General features: G+C 31.8%; 1 protein-coding gene across 5 annotated transcripts in view; it reads right to left on the bottom strand.

Moving 5' to 3' along the window:
• The window catches only part of LOC123701825 (A disintegrin and metalloproteinase with thrombospondin motifs 16), a 126,996-nt gene that overhangs the window by 12,222 nt on the left and 95,455 nt on the right, over positions 1–19,319 (bottom strand). For all 5 annotated transcript variants that reach the window (XM_045649399.1, XM_045649397.1, XM_045649398.1 and 2 more), the window contains exons 4-8: positions 14,363–14,458; positions 12,404–12,539; positions 9,798–9,905; positions 2,970–3,105; positions 1,723–1,852 (exon numbers count right to left, since the gene is read on the bottom strand). In XM_045649399.1, coding sequence (XP_045505355.1) covers positions 1,723–1,852; positions 2,970–3,105; positions 9,798–9,905; positions 12,404–12,539; positions 14,363–14,458 — 606 coding nt within the window. The remainder of the gene's footprint in view (positions 1–1,722; positions 1,853–2,969; positions 3,106–9,797; positions 9,906–12,403; positions 12,540–14,362; positions 14,459–19,319) is intronic.

Here is a 19,319-nt window from a genome sequence, read left to right as displayed (position 1 = left end):
TAATTTAAAACACAAATGAATCTAACTTTATCATAAAAATATATAGAAAATATTTCAAATTAGATTAAATATGTCTGTTTCAGACTACGACGCACAATTTAAGTCCCTCTCTTACGAGTTAGAAGAAAAGAGAAATAATTTAAAAACAGTGGAGAATCGCCTCAAAAACTTATTAACGACGCCCACATCAGACGCAGCTAAAAAACAAATTGAAGAAATAAACGCAAATATATCGAAAATTGAGAGTAAATTAACAACGTTACGAAATTCTGTGGCTGTCGTTAGTGCGCAAGAAAAAAAGATTATTTTAGATCAACATGAGAAATATTTACGGGAATACAGGTACATCTTTCATCATAATCTTATATGGGCTCTCTTCACAATGGGCAGTGTTGGGCGAGTAGAGGCAATCACGATAGTGTAATTGCCCTAATTGGTATGTTCGGTCGTCATTGTAGATGTTTATTCGTAATCACCGTAATGGCGGCAAACATCAACGATCATTTGTTGGGCCAACGCTGGCCATTATGAAGACGGCCCATTAGTTGATTAAAGAATAGATAGTAATTATACTTGCTACATATAAGTAACTACTTAAATAAACACAAAAATCTTTTTTAAAGGAGAATGTACTAATAATATCTTTTATCGTCAAGTATATTGTAACTCGACTAATATAATGTTACCGTAAAAAAAATATTCAAACATTTTCCTTACCTATGGCTTTAAGCTGATTATTTATGCTTATTTAAATGCCGTAAACTTTTAAATCGTAGATTAAAACAAAACTTAAATCGTAATTTATTACAAGTTAAAGTTGACCATAAAATTGTAGATATTCATTGAATTAATAAATAGTTATTAAATATTATAAATCCTCATATTAGTTCACAAATAGGTAGTGATTTTGTTACGGTTATAAATGTGTAATTTATTTAAATTTATTTCTTTTTTAGGAAGCGTAAGAGAATATGTTCCGACATGATAGAGACAGTATTAGATGGATATCCGAAATCGAAAAAGAATTTTCTGGAAGAGCTCTGCGTAGAAACTGATGAAATGGTTAATTTTAAATTGGCGACTTGATAAAAAAATAATAAATTTATTTATTTGTGTATTGTGTTTGTTTTATTTCATATATATTTTCTCAAAAACTTGAAGTACTTAGTGAATAAACTGTAGGTATCGCTATATTAAAATAAATAACTTTTAGTTATATCTATTCTTCTAATATTTGACTGTCCATAATGGTACCTACTTATGTTAAGAAGTACTTGCAAGTTAGATCAGTAGAAAACTGAAAAAGCCCCCTATTGATTATTAATAATACGAAATATATCCGTATCGATTTAATTGTTAATCAGGTTTTAAATCCCAAAACTTTACCTACCTGTTTTGTATTTTTTTTTTGTTTAAATGTTATCTTACGTTTGCAAATTTAGACGGTGCTAAATAAACATAATTCTTCATCAAGTTTCTATACTAATAAAGTACATAATGTCTATGGATAATTTTTACGTCACTACCTACATAGTATAAAAAAAGCCGCTTTTTCTGTCCCTGTGTTCCTATGTATGCTTAAATCTTCAAAACTACGCAACGGATTTTGAAACGGTTTTTTAATACTTAGAGTGATTCAAGAAGAAGGTTTCAGTTTATAATTTATTTGGTTTTAGACAAAGCGGCCGAAGCTGCGGGCGGAATGCTACTGATAATACTTACCCGAGAGATAATAATGCCGGCAATAGATATCCTTATTCTTGGTCCTTTCAACAGCTTATATCTGAGATCTACTCCGTTCCAGAACGAGACGAAATATCGTTTTATCTGCAAGTTGTCACCTCCGTGTAACCTGAGAATGACATAAGATGTTTCTAAGAGATGTTTAAACTTAGATTATTAATAATTCAATGCGAATGATTATAATAATAAATGGTATGAAATATCAAATTTTATAACTTATTAATTTTAATATAGTGTCATGAAATATTTAAAATCATGACTTAATAATATTAAGCCTAATTTGTTAATTTCTTAGCTCTACGTGGTAGTCTCTACTATAGTGAGGACTACGACGATTGTTTCTTAATTTTGATTATTTCATAAAAGTTTCGATAACTAATTTTGACCATATCTTGTAAGAGAATTTAACTAGATGTTTATAAGTAGGTTTAAGTTTACAAATGAGTCCGTACTCCGTAGGTACTATAGCTTATATAGAAATATTTTTTTTTTCAGAAAAAAATGCAGTCATAAGTGTACTTTTCTCAAAGACTTATGAAGGATTATAATTTACCTATTAGAATATATCTAAAGTAAACACGTGTGGACCTCACAGCTAAGAAAATAATAGTTTCAAATCTATTAGGTATTTATTAATTTATTCATATGAGGACCAACACTTCTAGATATAAAGATAAATATTAATAGGTAAGTTTTCAAAACGACTATTAGTCATTCAACATGCTCATTAATTGTTTTGTGAAATTTGATATAAAATACCTTTTTTATATTATCGCTTTAAATTTGCGAATGTTTTGATTATATAAGAACAAATAAACTACGAATAGAGCGATTAGGTTTCCCCCTAATTAAAAAGTATTTTTATAAATGTCAGCGGTTTTGGTAAAACGAGGATCAAAATGGATAGGTCGTTTTATTATAATTATATGCGAGAGACGATCTAAACTAATAAAGACTCATGTTTGCACGTGTCTTCACTGGACAAAAAATTTAAAGCTAGTTATGTAGATACTTAATAAATTCCATACAAAATTCTAATACAACACAGCAATGAAATATCAAAAACACACCATGACCTATGTACCTAAATTTTTTTACTACAATTACCTATTACTAAGACGTCATGGTAACCCTCCTATCCTATACAATTTCTTTAAATTGTCCTTTTTGGTAGAAGTAATTTTAGAGGAAAAAAATGAATACTTTATTACCATAAAGCTCCTTACCTGTATCCATCATAATCAACAATGACAAGTATTTCCGGGTATATAACATATGGGGCCTCCCGTTTCTGCCGACTGTGGCCCTCCGCGGACCGCCTGCGACGGTACCGCTTGCTGATGTGGTCTGGCTCCATGAACGCTGTAAATGTACTGGGATTAATACTTTGAATGAACGAAAAAGTCGTGTGGCACTCGGGGACTGCCGCGGTAAAGCTATTGCATAGCATGCCTTCAAGCCACACCTCCGAGCCCGTCGGAGTGGGGAGCGTGAGGTTTTTTCGTTACGGAATTTCAATTCGGTCCCCGCGCTCAAGGCCCGCGATAGAAGCTATGCAATAGCTTAAAAATAAAGAGAAAGATAACTTTTATTTCTATACGTTCAGACCCAGATCAGTTATAGGAACACAGCAAAAAAAGAATAAATGCTATGTTGTTGTTATGTGTATTGTGTAGTATGATTTCTTAGATGGAAATTAATATTTTTTTAACAAATTATTAAATTTTTGTTGGAAAAATTATATAAGTAACTCATTTTAAGTAGGAACTATAGCGCTACGGTGTAGCGATGGATTTTTTGCTCTATCTGGACTTAGCAGTGGAAAATGTAATTAATCAGATATCTAAGGTCTTTAAAATAGTAAAATTACTATTAATAGACGATATCTACTATATAAAAATAAGTCTGGTTTTCCTTCCTGACGCTATAACTCCAGAAAGCACCAAACGATTTCCACGGTTTTGCATTCGTTGGAAAGGTCTTGGGCTCCGTGAGGTTTATAGCAAAGAAAAGGTGTCTCTGGTCGCGAAACGGAGTTCGCCCGGTTTGCTATTATGGTATAGTATTCATGAAATAACTATAAATAGAGCATTGATGCCTGATGGAGAGATTAAGTACAGTGACTCGGATAAAAAAGTTTTCATTTATTCATATTACATCAAACAACGGTTGAATATGCTATTTTATCAGCGACCCATAGTTTGGAAAAAGCTTAAAGTGGGAATAATAAATTTTATGGTCCAAGCTGAAGTATTTTTAACCTGATGTAACAATAATGATTTATCACTTATTGTCCTGTTCAACTTTGAAATTATTAACTTTTTTAAATTAAATACCACCAAAATAAACGAATCATTCCAATAAGCTTGAACACGTGTGCAAAAAAGCGCGAAAAGAATTTATTTCGCCAGCGATCTGTCACATTAACGTTTGACATTTGCCACCAAAGAGGTTATGACTTATCGACCCAACCTATCATATAATAAAACAGTCAATGGACATAAAGGTTTAGAAATATATTTAAAGCAATAAAACGCGACAAAATACAATTTGAACAGGTTATCTTGAATCGCGATACGCAGTCATAAATAATACTTTACCTACTGGCGCCGTTTCGTAAATGCCACTGAAGATTTGCGTCAAAACAAAAATAGGTGTAATTTATTTGAATTTCGTGATATAATACCGCCCATAAACTTGAGTTATACACGATTTTGGGGTAGCCTTTTGAATTGTTATCTTATAATCAAATTATTAACTGCAAAGGGCTTACAGCTGTTTCGTACTCAATTGTAGGTTATGGGCTTCTAATGTATACGTTGCAATGAAATCAAGGGTCGTTTATGATTAAAAACAGAAAATAATACCCGCTACTGCAATGCGTTTATATTCTATGACACTATAGTAGTATGACTCTATAGTAGAGATGCCAAGAATTTGCATACAATATGCAAAGTGAATTTATTTACCTATTGTAGCTACACTTAAGTATTCTGTGATTAAAGTAGGTAAAAAGCCACAGCCTTAATAAATTGTAAAAAATACCGTTTCATGCCTTTTCATTTTATAAGTTGAAACGAAGCCTTTGACAACAACATACCTTCTTGTACTGTTTAGTTTACAATTAAATATGATATAATACGTGTTGTATTTATAAGTAAATGCATTTAATGTGACAATTTCTTTACACAATGATGAAGAGAAAATTTTCTATACTGCTGTAAATTTAAAATCGAATGATTGTGCAATTTGCACTACATTAGAAGGCGATTAGTTGATATAATTTTTTTTCTATGCAAAATTTTTTATCTTATTTTGATTAAGGTTTCCAGCGTGTAGCTTCGTAGCCTTAGTAGCCAAATAAAAGGAAAATTCAATTGATAAGAGTTTTTACATAAAACAGCGCAATAAAACGCAGAGTCGAAGTATAAATGAATTAGGATTAAACAATCATTTATTCTCATTTAAAGACTACATGAGAAAATAGAATAACAAAACAAAGTAAATAAATAATGAAGCAGTCGTCCGAATTAATATTGTTATTTATATTACGTACTACGTAGCTGTAAGAACAGTCTTCAGTGTTTTACCTTAAAAAAAATATAATCGATAACTAAGGTTTTAACCTGCGCCAGTCTATAATTATTAGGTACTATACCTATAAGATGGAATTGATAAATTAGAATTTAATAAAATATATTTTTAATTTAATATTATTAAAATTTATATTAATAAAATTATCATCAATGGTCGATCGAAATAAATATCTATACGTTTTATTCAAACACTAATGAATATTTGAATAATAATTATTTGGAAAGCCAGTCACGTGGTTACGGCACGTGATTTTTTTATATGAAGGTTCATTATTATGATTTATCAACCCTTTTTATATACTAAGAACTTACCTACTTTTTTATAGTACCATGAAATGGCGATGATGAAGCTACAATAAAATGTCTTAAAAATAACATTTTTAACACCTGTGTTAGAGTACCTACTGCTAAAACTTTACTTATAAATTATTTTGCAATATAGCAACTCTTCATAATATCTATAGTATTATATTATCTGTGCCAATATTATCTATGGTCCTATCATGTCATCTATTAAAAAAAAACAGCTTAAAATGTTAATGAAAATGGACGATACGAGCTAGCTAACAATGCGCGGATTTTTTCATTTAAAATTCTGAATTAATTAAGTCGGTTTTCCCCGGTTCGTTCTATAATTATGGATTATTGAGTTAATATTTTGATCACGTCCAGTGAATGTATAATGAAGGTGACGTAATATAGCGGTGACCTTATGACCTCTCCGTAACCGGTCACTACTCACTGTGAGATAGATTTTGTTCGAATTTCACTGTTTTGTCGAAACAGTTGTAGTATTAACTAAATATTTGTTAATACTCCAACTAATCTATATAGATTTTTCCGATTTAATATATACCTACCTATTATGTCCATTTTTTTGCAAACATTATTATGTCTGCATAAAAACGTAGGAAACAAAGTCACTTTGTTTAATAAGCTTTAAATATCATTTTCTGATATAAAGTTTTCTATAGAGAGCTGTACTATTAGTAATTAATAGTAATTACATAATATGAAATATTATTTTTTGTGTGATACAAATACTTGGATTATTATCAAAGCTTCCAGTGTTTTTTCTTCTGTTTACTTTCATTATTATTAAAGAGTGTCTCATAGTCTATCGAGACAAGACCTAGCGTAACAATCAAAACACTATTTTTTCAATATTTTTTGTCAATCTTTGTAATAGACTCGCAGGCGTCTTATCTCATATTTAGCAGCAATTAAAAACGGCAGTATCATTATCATAGCAGCTTAATAACCAGTCCCGCCAAGACGACATTAAAAAACATGTTTTGCCGCCATCTTGTCTTGCTAATCTATACTTTATTATGCTTTTCCCGCGACAGCTATGATCACGATTTAGTAACTAATTAATATTTTTCCCTAACAATAATAAGGTGACAACACCAAAAGTCTGAAATTTAAATACGTTTTTGAAGTGAAACTTCTTTAGGCGCGTTGAGAGTAAAATTTCAAGGTCGCGTCATGGTCCCGTCACGCCATGAAGTAAGACGACGATTTTGGCATCTCTGAATCTTTCCAAATAAGTTTCACTTCTGACACGTGTGTCGGCACACTCGCTGATTTTTGAGAGGCAATTATTTTGATTATAGTTGATAACAATGTATGAATCGTCAATGAAACCAAATTAAAAATATCGCACTTTTAAATAATTTCGCACTTCTCATCAAGTTAATTCCATTATATATTTTAATCCTTTCTGACAATATTATGCCATTATGTTGCTTTTCGGATATTTTGTTTGATTTTAAATAACTGAAAGTGCTTTTTCATTAGATCCTTACAGTGCATTTACATCAAACGAGCGAATGCTCATTCTAACCCCACTAGGTATGTCAAATTATTTTAGTGTAAGCAGGCGTAGAGCATTCTTTAGTTGTTCTTAGTGCGTTCGAAAAGATTCTATGCAATGTTTTAATACTGAACAGCACTGAATTTCCGTTTACACTAAAAGATCACGAAAGAATGCTCTTGCTCTATCTCCAGCCTTATGTTCGTTTGATGTAATTGCACCGTTATTTGGACACTCACATATTATTATTATGTATCAGATGAATTCATTTTCGCTTTAAACAAAAATTTGTTACACAAAATATAATAACAAAAATGCATATCTGATATTTTATGTAACACAGGTCACATACCTTGCACGTATAAACTACATCTGATCCAGATCAAACTTATATGGCAATATCATACAATCACGTAGGTACTTAAATGTTATTTAGGCAACAGATTGCATAACGATATGGTTTTCCTGTTTTGGCTAATCCATTGTTACATACTTACTAGCGAACCCGGCGAACTCCGTTTCACCACCTTGTGTTTAAATACCAAACGAAATGATACATATGGCGCTGTATGTGAAAAATGATTTTCCCGGTTTTCCCGCATTTCTGTTGAAATGTATCCTGAATTTTCTTTGCTACAAATCTCACGGAGCCAGAGACCTTTCCAACGAATGCAAATCCGTGGATATCGGTTCGTGCGTTCTGGAGTTACAGCGCCAGGAAGGAAAACCCGACTTATTTTTATATAGTAGATTTTTTGATGCTTGAACTGCTGGATGCAATTTGATGGATTTTGTTTTATTGATAGATCGATCATGAAAAAAAAAATCACCATTTTAGGTGCCTTTTTATTTGAGAGAGTTATGAAAGAAGGAGAGAAAAATCCGTATTCTTATTATTGTAAGCTTCTAATGTATAAAAGTCAACTGAATAGATTACTAAGAAGATTCAACACTGAAAATATCTCATAAATAATAATATGAATTAGAATACAAAAGATTCGTTATCGCGTAGTCTCTACCATTCTCTACTATTTTAATTGACCAGAAACTTCTAATGGAAAAAGGTTTAGAAAAATAAAAGATTTCTTTAAAAAAGACAAAAAATAATTAATGAATTTGACATTGATGACACATTGGGTCACACAACTTTCTTTTTTTATTTGGTTATGTAAAAAACTAATAAGCAACGAAAAGTTCGAGTTAAAAATAAAAGACATAAAATGATATGCTTAATAGGGATTGATTTTGTTATTCCTAAATATATATATCTTTAACAGATTAAATAACAATACCTACGTTTAAATAGAGATTTTAGAAGCTGTAGATATGTTTCATTTGTTTTACCTTATAATTTGAATTTTAAGATACATATTTCTACGAATATTTTACACGTTTAAAATTATGTTACGCTTTTGGGTGCATACTCTTACACTCTACCTAGAGGTTATTTTAAAGTGAATCTTTCAGTGTTCATAATATAATTGAAACTCCTTATTCTTGCACAATAACAAAGGGTAACTTGGATTAACACATAGGATAGGTTGTGTCCCAAAAAATTCCACGGGAACAGGAACTATGCGGGCTTTTCTTTGAAAACGCGGTCAAAGCGGCGGTGGAAAGCTAGTAGGTATCTAAAACAGTCATATGAACACGTGATGAAAAATGGCGGTTACCAAAACACGTGTGTCATTAATTTTTATTATCTGCCGTCAATGTAATTAGGATAAAATCAATTTATAACTCCATTAATTAACAGGTTTGTGATACCATCTGCGAAATTCAAAGGATCTCGTCTATTTAATTTCTCCATTTATTTCATTAAGCAGGTGTTTTAAAGTTAGACGAATAATCCATACTTAATATTACAAATGCGAAAGTAACTGTGTCTGTCTGTCTGTTACTCAATCACGCCTTAACTACTGAACCAATTTGCATGAAATTTGGTATAGAAATATTTTGATACCCGAGAAAGGACATAGGCTACTTTTTACCCCGGGAAATAAGATAAGTTTTATCCCGGAAATCTCACGGGAACGGGAACTATGCGGGTTTTTCTTTGAATGCGCGGGCGAAACTGTGGATGGAAAGCTAGTATAATATAAATGCATATTTAAATATCTTGTTTCTACTTTCTTATGCAATACTTTTGCTTGTGTAGTTATTTTATCTGCCCTTTGTTAATACAAAGTTAATCAATACAAATCAATACAAATATATCAATCAATACAAAGTTAATCCAATATTAATATATTGGTATAATATTATGAGGTCTAGGTGGTATTAACTAATCGTGTTATTTATGCAATTTTGTTGTTGGAGTAAAGTTATTTTATATTCTTTTCTTATATTAATATTGGTATATATTTTAGGCATTATGATGTATAGGTGGTATTAACTAATCAAAATGTTTACAAAGAACTTAAATAATTAAAAAATTGTATTGATGTAACTGTATAATATGATGTTTTCTAAGCTATTGCAAAAATGATCAAAAGTTTCAATAATGTAGAGCTTTTAACAAGTTTATTTAAAACTGTCTCGTGTAACATCAATATCTCCATTCCATATAATTAAACAGTACATAGATAATATTATCTTCAGTTCTGTTTGTTTATTTACTACAAAAATTAGACAAATCTTACCGTAATCACTCATATGGTCATGAGACGATGGACCTCTCTTGATAATGACATGTTGGGCGCCTTGCAACTTATTCTTTAGTTCTTCTTGGGCGTTTTTGTTTCTTTTCACTGTAACAAATTGATTTATATAATATGACGTGTTATAATATTATAAAAAATAAGCGTTTGATTTCGTGGTATGGTAGTAATGTAAATATAATTGGAATTTGGTTTAACTCAGTGAAAGCTCTGTCACAAAATAAGTTCTATTTTGCGAAAGATTTTGTTTTACTGACTTAAATCACGTCAATTAAGATCTAATATTACAAAAAATACATTTTTTCAGCGTCAAAAAGCGTAACTACTGTTATGTAGCGATTCATATCAAGCATCGTTAGTTATATAATTTCATCCAAGAGCTTTTTACACATTTAATCATAAAAAATCTGTTTAGAGGTTTTGCAATGCACACATTTATATATACAAACACGTAAAAAGCATTTAGAGGCGTAATACCGCAATTTAAAATCAGACACGGCTTCTGTAGTTTCTGTAGTTTTCAAAGTAACTGTCTTGAAATTTCGCGGTAAGTAATTTAATTTTTATAACCTCAAATTTTGCTGCCAAATATTTTTTGGACTTCTATTGTTAAGTTTAAATGTTTTGGGTATAACATTTGACGGTGTATGGATACAATACTTGTAATATGGGAGACTTATAAAATTATATGATTATACGTATACTATAAAATAAATAATAAATATTTTAGGACAATTTTCACACACGGCACGATCTGATCCCATACTAAGCTGTTCGCTTGTGTAACAGAAACCAGATGGCTGGTAATCATACATATATAATTTTAAATAAATACTTATATAGATAACTAACACCCAGTCACAGAGCAAACACCTATGTTCATCACACAAATATTTGCCCCGGGTGGGAATCGAACCCACGACCTCTGACTTGGAAGACAGGGCCACTCCCAACCAAGCCAGCCGGTCAGGGCTTTTTTTTATATTTTGACTCGAAGAAAGAATTATTGTCGGAAATAACCGTATTGCCGTTATATTAAGCTATTGTGTAAGTCATTGGTATTCTTCCTAACTACAATAATAATATAATAAATCTCTTTTCGTGTTGACACAATGTGAAATTCAACAAAAAAGGTCTTTGACCTTACACTAAAAAGTCATAAAAAGTAACTTTAAAGGAGAACCTGTTCAAAATTGTCTCCTCTAAATTCATGTTTTATACTTTATGATATTTATGTAAATTTTTTAATTATTGTCTTTCTGTCTCTATAAATATGGTATTAAAAATGCAAATTCATTGTTTCTAGATGGCTAACATAGAAACAAAAAACAAAACTGAACATTAGCAAAAGCATCGAAATTAATAAAAAGGTTCAATAAGATTATATTGTATTTTATAACTTTGGTTTCAATACCCATACAATCGAATCATTATTAATAGGCAGGATTACCTTTGACCACTATCGTGAAAAAAAACCGAATAATAAAAACCAACTGCGAAGTTACCAGTATAATAAAATACATCAATCATCCACCTGACATATTACAAATAAACACAGAAATATTAAAATATGGAAAATAGATGGAAACACGTTTATTTGATTGCACTTGTAATAAAAACAATTTATGAATGAATTCGTCATCGCCATCTTGTTAATTAATGTCTCGAACATTCGACAGTGGATGGGGAATATATTATTTTAAAGATATTTTAGCAACTATTGTGAATTTTCACTAAACCTACTAAATTAATTAAACACACTTAGTTAAATTGGATTCTGGAACATAAGTCATAACATAATGAGGAATATACGCTAAAATTTCTCAATTAAAATGAGGAAAACAGTATTTCATAACTTTTGCGCTTTTTGTGCTTTTTTATTTGTACTTAACATTTATTCATACCTAGTTATCATCTACATTGAGGTAAGGAACGTACTATCATCGTTATTTCTAACATTTTCAATTTTCATATGTGTGTAGAATTTAGAAATAGAAAGTGTTTTATTTGCCACCAATTACAAAAATATAAATCTTAATAACAGAGACTCAGAACAGGAAAAAAAAATATACATAAAATATAGCAATGGTGGCAAAAAGGACTCCCCGTCAGCAAAGCAGCAACCATTAATTAAAATGTATTGCGGCACTGATTTTCAGAGGAAACCACGTGACTGTACAGATGCAACTGCAACAATTTGCAATTTGCAACAATTTAGCAACTTAACCTTAATCTCTTATTCTTCCTACCCTCTGATCTACAGAATACAATTAACATAATTGTCTCTAACACACTACTTACAAAATCCAGTTATTATTTATTAGCTTCCGCCCACGACTTTGTACGTGCATCCCCGTTTTCCCCCGTTCCCGCAAGAATTTCGGGAAATCCTTTCTTAGCTGATGCCTACGTACTAACATCTACCTGCATGCCAAATTTCAGCCCGATAGGTCCAGTGGTTTGGGCTGTGCGTTGATAGATCACTATATCAGTCACCTTTGAGTTTTATATATAAAGAAGATTGTATTTATTATATTTGCTTCATTATACATCTATATTATGTATTAGTACAAACTAAGCTAACTCACCAAGTGGTAGGCCAGTATCAATAGACACCATATCCGCCATACTGCTAGGATCCAGGAACATTTCGTCGTCCGGAGCCACGCCCGTCATGGAGTCGGGGATCGGCCTGATGATGAGATCGTGACCTATTGAGCCTTCCTGTAAATATATGTTGGTGTTATTTTTGGAAGGTAAAGTGTAAAAATGATTCTACATCACAACTTGATAGTTAATAATATCAGATACTAGCTGTGCTCCGCGGTTTTACCCGCAGTGCTCCGCTCCTGTTGGTCTTAGCGAGATGATCTATAGCCTATAGCCTTCCTCGATGATTGGGCTATATTAATACCCAAAGAATTTTTCAACTCGGACCAGTAGTAACTGAGATTAGCGCGTTCAAACAAACAAACAAAATCTTCAGCTTTAGAATATTAGTATAGATTTAGCGCGCCATTCCGTTTTCGTGGTCATACACTCACAATGGACGACTAATATTTTCCCGGCATTGTGCTATGTTTCGCAACTGTCCTTAATCCACTTGCAGGCCCATTGTTTCATATAATTGTGGTTATATGGATAATATATGATGCAGTTCGCGAACGTGACTCCAATTTTTAGAATCTTTAAGATGTTATTGTATGTGTGATTTGTTTATATTATAGATATTTGCATGTGATCCAATTTGTTGTAGGTTGTTTAATATGTTATGTGTTATATTAATTAAATAAATTTCATTAATATCAATTAAAGGCGCTAAAGTTTGATTATGAATGGATATCTCCTTTATCCTTATATCTATTCCCTTCCTTCCTTACCTTTATCATGCTAAAAACATCAGTGTACGAGGAGGGAATTTGACACATATACAGTTTTAGTCAATATTTATTGTTCCTTGTTAAAAGCAATGAAAGAAAACATAAATCCAATTGTACTCTAAAAATAACTCTACAACGCTCGTTAAATTTAAGTACAAAAAAAGCTTATTTTCTCTCTCATCATTCAGGTACACGTAACATGTATTACAACTAACTGGTAAAGATGAAAAATTCAGTAGATTTATTTTAATAAACAGCCAAAACAACACACCAAGCATTAAAATCTCTACATAAATCGATTCACTAAACTGAAAAGCGGACCCATCGTCAGAATGTCACACACGCTTCAATGTCATCACATTATGTTTGTCTACGTGACTTCTGCACGGGATAACCTGTGTGTGATCAACATTCTAAACACTGTTTAATGTAAAGCTATGGGTATTTGCATAATTTTAGTCTTGAAAGGCATGTACCCATGTCACAGTCCAGCCCAGTCACAGATATGAATGGTTAAGTTGATAAAGTAGATATGCGTGTTAAAATGTGTCGGTGTTTACCAGAGATTGGTAGTTTTATCTTCATTCCTAGAGTTTTTAATAGAAGTCAAATTTTTACTCCTGTATATATAGGTTTAAGACGCTGATTTAAAAGTTTGTATGATAAAATATTTCAAATAAAACAGCCAAAGACAAGAATGATATTAAACACTACACTCATAAATACTCAGGAATCGATTTACTAAACTGAACAAACGTATGCACCCATAAAACAATATCTGAGATTTATGTTGCTCTATATAATTATTTTTTCTAATTAATAGTTGCTATTTTCAATTAGTACTCCACATAACACAAACACAAAACTCTTAACATTATACATACAATACAATATATTATAAAGGCGAAAGTTTGTAAGTATGGATGTATGGATGTTCGTTACTCTTTCACGTAAAAACTACTGAACCGATTACAATGAAATTTAGCACACATATAGAGGGTAACTTGGATTAATACATAGGATAGTTTTTATCCCGGAAATCCCACGGGAACGGGAACTATGCGGGTTTTCCTTTGCAAACGCGGGCGAAGCCGCGGGCGGAAATCTATTTATACATACATACAGAAATTCAACCTGTATTCCTTAGTAAGATAAAAATAAACTCACCACGACAAGTTTTCCGTGTTTAGGGTGTCTCCTGATAAGCAGAGCGGCTCCGTTCTCATCATCATGGTACAGGTCTCCCAGATCCTCCTCGCCTTCCTAGAAATAACGAAAATATATTAATCTATACAAACATTGTAAAGCTGAAAATAGTGCTTGGCATTTTAGGCAAAAATTGCCACGGGGGCTGAGACAAATGGCAGAATAATAGAATAACGCTTAGAAATATAACGTTTAAAGAGCCAGTACGTTTTTAACGAATAGCTTTCCTGATAAATAGTCAATGTGTATTTATAGTAGTGTAGTCCATAGTGGAAATTATATTAGATTACTCTAAGACCACTAAGACCAATCAGATCAATGAATCAGAGCAGATCTATCAGATTTTAGCAGATGAAATTGCGTGAGTCGATGCTTGTAGTATACTTACATATTATTTTTGTATTTGTATGCTTTATCAACTTGAATGTTTTCATCCGACTTGAATATACAGTCTATAAGTTGCTGTTTCTTTTAAGTTTTCTCGATTCTTATCTAATTCGACCTCCTCACGTAATTCGGAAGTAAATTTTATCACCATTATAATATAATACGCTTACATTTACGCATTTTAACATTCAAAGTTGCCAATTAAAAAACGACACGCAAAGAATTTTAATTGAAAGGTTATCAATGCTGTGACGTGATTTGAACAATCGTCGGAAGTGACCGTAAGTAAGGTTGTACAAATTTAAAGGGAATCGCAAAGACTATAAAATAAGTTTTTTAAACAATTAACATTAAGAACAAACCATAATACTATCAGCAGTTAGAGTATTAGTCCATTGAATGAGTCCCTCCAAGGGGGGTCTAGAGTGCGTGAGTTAGTAACGTAAGATGTTTCTTCGGAAACATGTCAAGAGTTCCTAGGTAATAAACATACTAAAACCCCGGGACACTAGGAGGAGCTCCTGAGTGGGGGGAGGGGGGAAAAGGTCCATTTTTTTCATTTTTCGCTTAAATCTCAAAAACGGTACATGTTAGAGAAAAACTTTCTACGAAAAGTTGAAAGGCCATAAAATTATCTACAAGTTGTACCAAACCATTTTTTTCTATTCGCAGCTGTTTTCGAGCTACATCCCATGAAATGTGAAAAATTCGAAAGCTTTTTATTTTACCTAACTACTCTAATAAATTCAATACCTCCTAAACGCCTCCATGGTGGAATCTGTTTTTTTTATCAATGATAGACCTAATTATGAGCAATCTATCTGTACCGGTCACAAGTTGCACTTTTGAGTTTTTTGGAAGAAAAAAAAAGGTCAAGTTCAGTAACTCAAACTACCCTAATATAATATTTTGACAATCGATTCCTCCTAAAGACTTCCATGGAGGAATGTGTTTATTTTACCAATCATAGACCTAATTAAGAGCAATCTATCAGTACCGGTCACAAGTTGCACATTTGAGTTTTTTGGAAGAAAAAAAATAAAAAGTTCAAGTATCGTAACTACCCTAATAAAATTCAATTCCCCGTAAAGGCCTCCGTGGTGGAATCTGGTATTTTTATCAATGATAGACCTAATTATGAGCAACTCATCTGTACCGGTCACAAGTTGCACTTTTGAGTTTTTTGGAAGAAAAAAATAAAAAGATCAAGCTCAGTAACTCAAACTACCCTAATATAATATTTTGACAATCGATTCCTCCTAAAGGCTTCCATGGAGGAATGTGTTTATTTTACCAATTATAGACCTAATTAAGAGCAATCTATCAGTACCGGTCACAAGTTGCACATTTCAGTTTTTTTGGAAGAAAGAAATATTTTTTGATCGTATGGGGAAATTGTTTGAGCCAAAATCAGTTTTTACTGCGTGTAACTCAGAAACTATAGGATATAGGAAAAAATAGTTTAGGTACAACTTGTAGATAATTTTTTGGCCTTTCAACTTTTCCTTGAAAGTTTTTCTCTAACATGTACCATTTTTGAGATTTAAGCGAAAAATGAAAAAAATGGACCTTTTCCCCCCTCCCCCCACTCCGGGGCTCCTCCTAGTGTCCCGGGGTTTTAGTATGTTTATTACCTAGGGACTCTTGACATGTTTCTGAAGAAACATCTTACGTTACTAACTCACGCACTCTAGAACTTTTTATTCAATGGACTATATACTGATAATAATCAGTACAGATAAACGTAAGTTTACAAAAGAAACATGCATTCAGAATATAATATATTAATTCTCTTTATAATTTGTTATTCCAATAAAAAGTAACCTATGACCTTTTCCATCAATAAACAATACCTATACTAAAACAAAACTACTAAAAATAGAGATTTTTAATGAATTTATATAGAGTCACCTTTATTTTATGTCAAAGCGCACAATTTCTAAATTTAATAAAATATGAACTACTTGGTAGAAATTCCAGTTTTATTATAATACTTTCAAGAGACAAAGCCGTCATAATGAACTCTATAATAAATTCATTACTCCATATACTCTAAATAATCCATGATTCCCACATGAACGTACCTTTGAATTTGACCTCGTTAATATTATATTTTTGTATGCACTTTACGATGCATTCATCGAAGCCATGGTGCATTGACTGAATGCACATGAACAATACAATGCGGTTGAATTCCATATTGAAATATAGGTCACATTTTTGGCGGCAATATCATAAATGTATTTGAAACCCTTAAAAATATAACTGTTGCCTGTTTGGCCACCTATTCACTTATTATTTCGACTATATATGAAATAGTTGTCAATGTTCTATCCTTCTTAACACTATGTACATACATAAACATTTACTTTTTACATTATCTAGCAAACTATTCAGTTTTTGAAATCACTTCGTAAATCTATATCAACTAGGCTCGCTGGCTATAAATTTTATTTCCAGTTCCTTTTTCATACACATTCATTACTTTAAAAGAATCTCTCTTCGCTACCTACTACGGTAATATACCATCTTACGGTGCATTTACATAAAACGAGCGAATGCTCATTCTCACCCCACTATATCAATTATCAAATTATTTTAGCGTAAAAAAGCGTAGAGCATTGTTTCATGCGTTCGAAAATACACTATGCAATGTTCATAAACTGAACAACACTGAATACGAGATTTCATTTAATTTAAAAGATCACGAAAGAATACTCTTGCTCTAGCTCTATATTCGTTTGATGTAAATGCACCGTTACGGTTACAATGTCTCATATTATATTATCGTCCTTGATGCTTACAAAACCTACATTAATTCCCAGGTCTGATACTAAAATGAACAATTTGGGCTGTTGGGCGTAAACAGACCTTTCTTATTCATACCGTGGGAATGACAAGATCGTGAGCCAAATGCACCCATTATCGTGATTAAAACCATGTACTCGAGTTTCTGTTATATTTGTAGACAAGTACTACCGTTTAGGGTAGTATAATTTCATTTTTTTAAGTCAGATAAGTAGCTATTTTTATCAAGAAAAATATATTTCCGTATAGTAAAAGTACTTACTACATATTGATATGATTAAATAGAAAAAAAAAATGTATTTCTAAAAACATGACCTTACGAAGTTGAACGGCTTTTAAAGTATCCAAATGAGGCTTTACATAAATTGTTTAGTTAGTCTTTTTTGAGGAAACCTTAAACACAATATAAAAACGACAATCTTCTTTTGCTATTTCGTCAATTTAATTATATTTCTGAGATGTTTATACTATATAACTACGGCACGAGTTAATGTAACTAACAAGAAATCTATAAAATATTTAGGAACAGACAATACAATATTAGGTAGGTATACATTTAGGCAAGAACCCAGTATATCTAGTGACAAGATCCGTAATTGTCACTGCATTCCAACCTCCGAACATTGCCACCAATTGCTATTTTGGGTGACTGTAGAGTGTATAGGTACAATTTACAATTTACCACAAACAGAAATACCACCCTCATCACCTTGCCTGCTGGCGGTCGACAACTGTGCGCTTTAAACGGAGCTTCTTTCCGCGCACAACAGTCATATGGAACCAGCTTCCTAGTACGGTATTCCCAAATGTTTATAATCTTGGGACCTTTAAGAAGAGAGCGTATTCTTTCTTAAAAGGCCGGCAACACACTCCAAATGTCCCTGGCGTTGTGGGTGTTTATGGGCGACGCTGAACGCTTACCATCAGGCGTCGCGTCTGCTCTGTTGCCTCCTCTCTCATAAAAAAAACCTCCTAAGCTTATCCCTTAAATACAAAAAAACCTTCCGAATCTATAAGCTTGAATTTAAATCATCCGTAAGCAATTTTTTGCGATAAATACAGTAAATATAATCTTCTCAACATGCAAATAAATTTAAACCCTCAACATTGTCATCTAGAGATGATCGTTCGTCACGATTTCCACTTTTTATGATAATTACTACGTACTTAACCCTTTTTCTCTTATTTGTGACACAAAGAACAACATTTATATCGTGAATTGCAATTTGAGGCTTATTATTCACATATTTAGTGTCATAATACATTGAACTTAGTTTAAAGATACTCATGTGTGTAAGTAAATTCATTCTTTAGGAAAAATAATTGACAAGTTAAAATAAGAGCAATTATTAAATTTGTTTAATAATTGTTTTAGTTAAATTTTTTATGCTACTGAGAGACAATATTTTTTATCCCTCCATACTAATTCTATCAATAATGTATTCCTATGTATCAGTTTAATCTATTTAAGCAGTACTCAATCTTCTTAAATTATAATCCTATATGATGAATAACAACAATGTAGGTACTATAAGTAATCTTATAAAAAATTGTATTCTGTTTGTTTACTAAGATACAGTTGAGAAAAAATATATAATATTCTTACTCTGTATAAGTAAATAGACCTAAAACATATATACGAAGTACGTCTCTACCACAGATTATTTATTCTGTGAATATTTGAAAAAAGATTGTACATGAAAACATTTTTTAGCCTTTGATT

The sequence above is a fragment of the Colias croceus genome, chromosome 22, assembly GCF_905220415.1.
Source record: "Colias croceus chromosome 22, ilColCroc2.1".
Taxonomy (NCBI): domain Eukaryota; kingdom Metazoa; phylum Arthropoda; class Insecta; order Lepidoptera; family Pieridae; genus Colias; species Colias croceus.
This window is presented reverse-complemented; position numbering and strand designations above follow the sequence as displayed.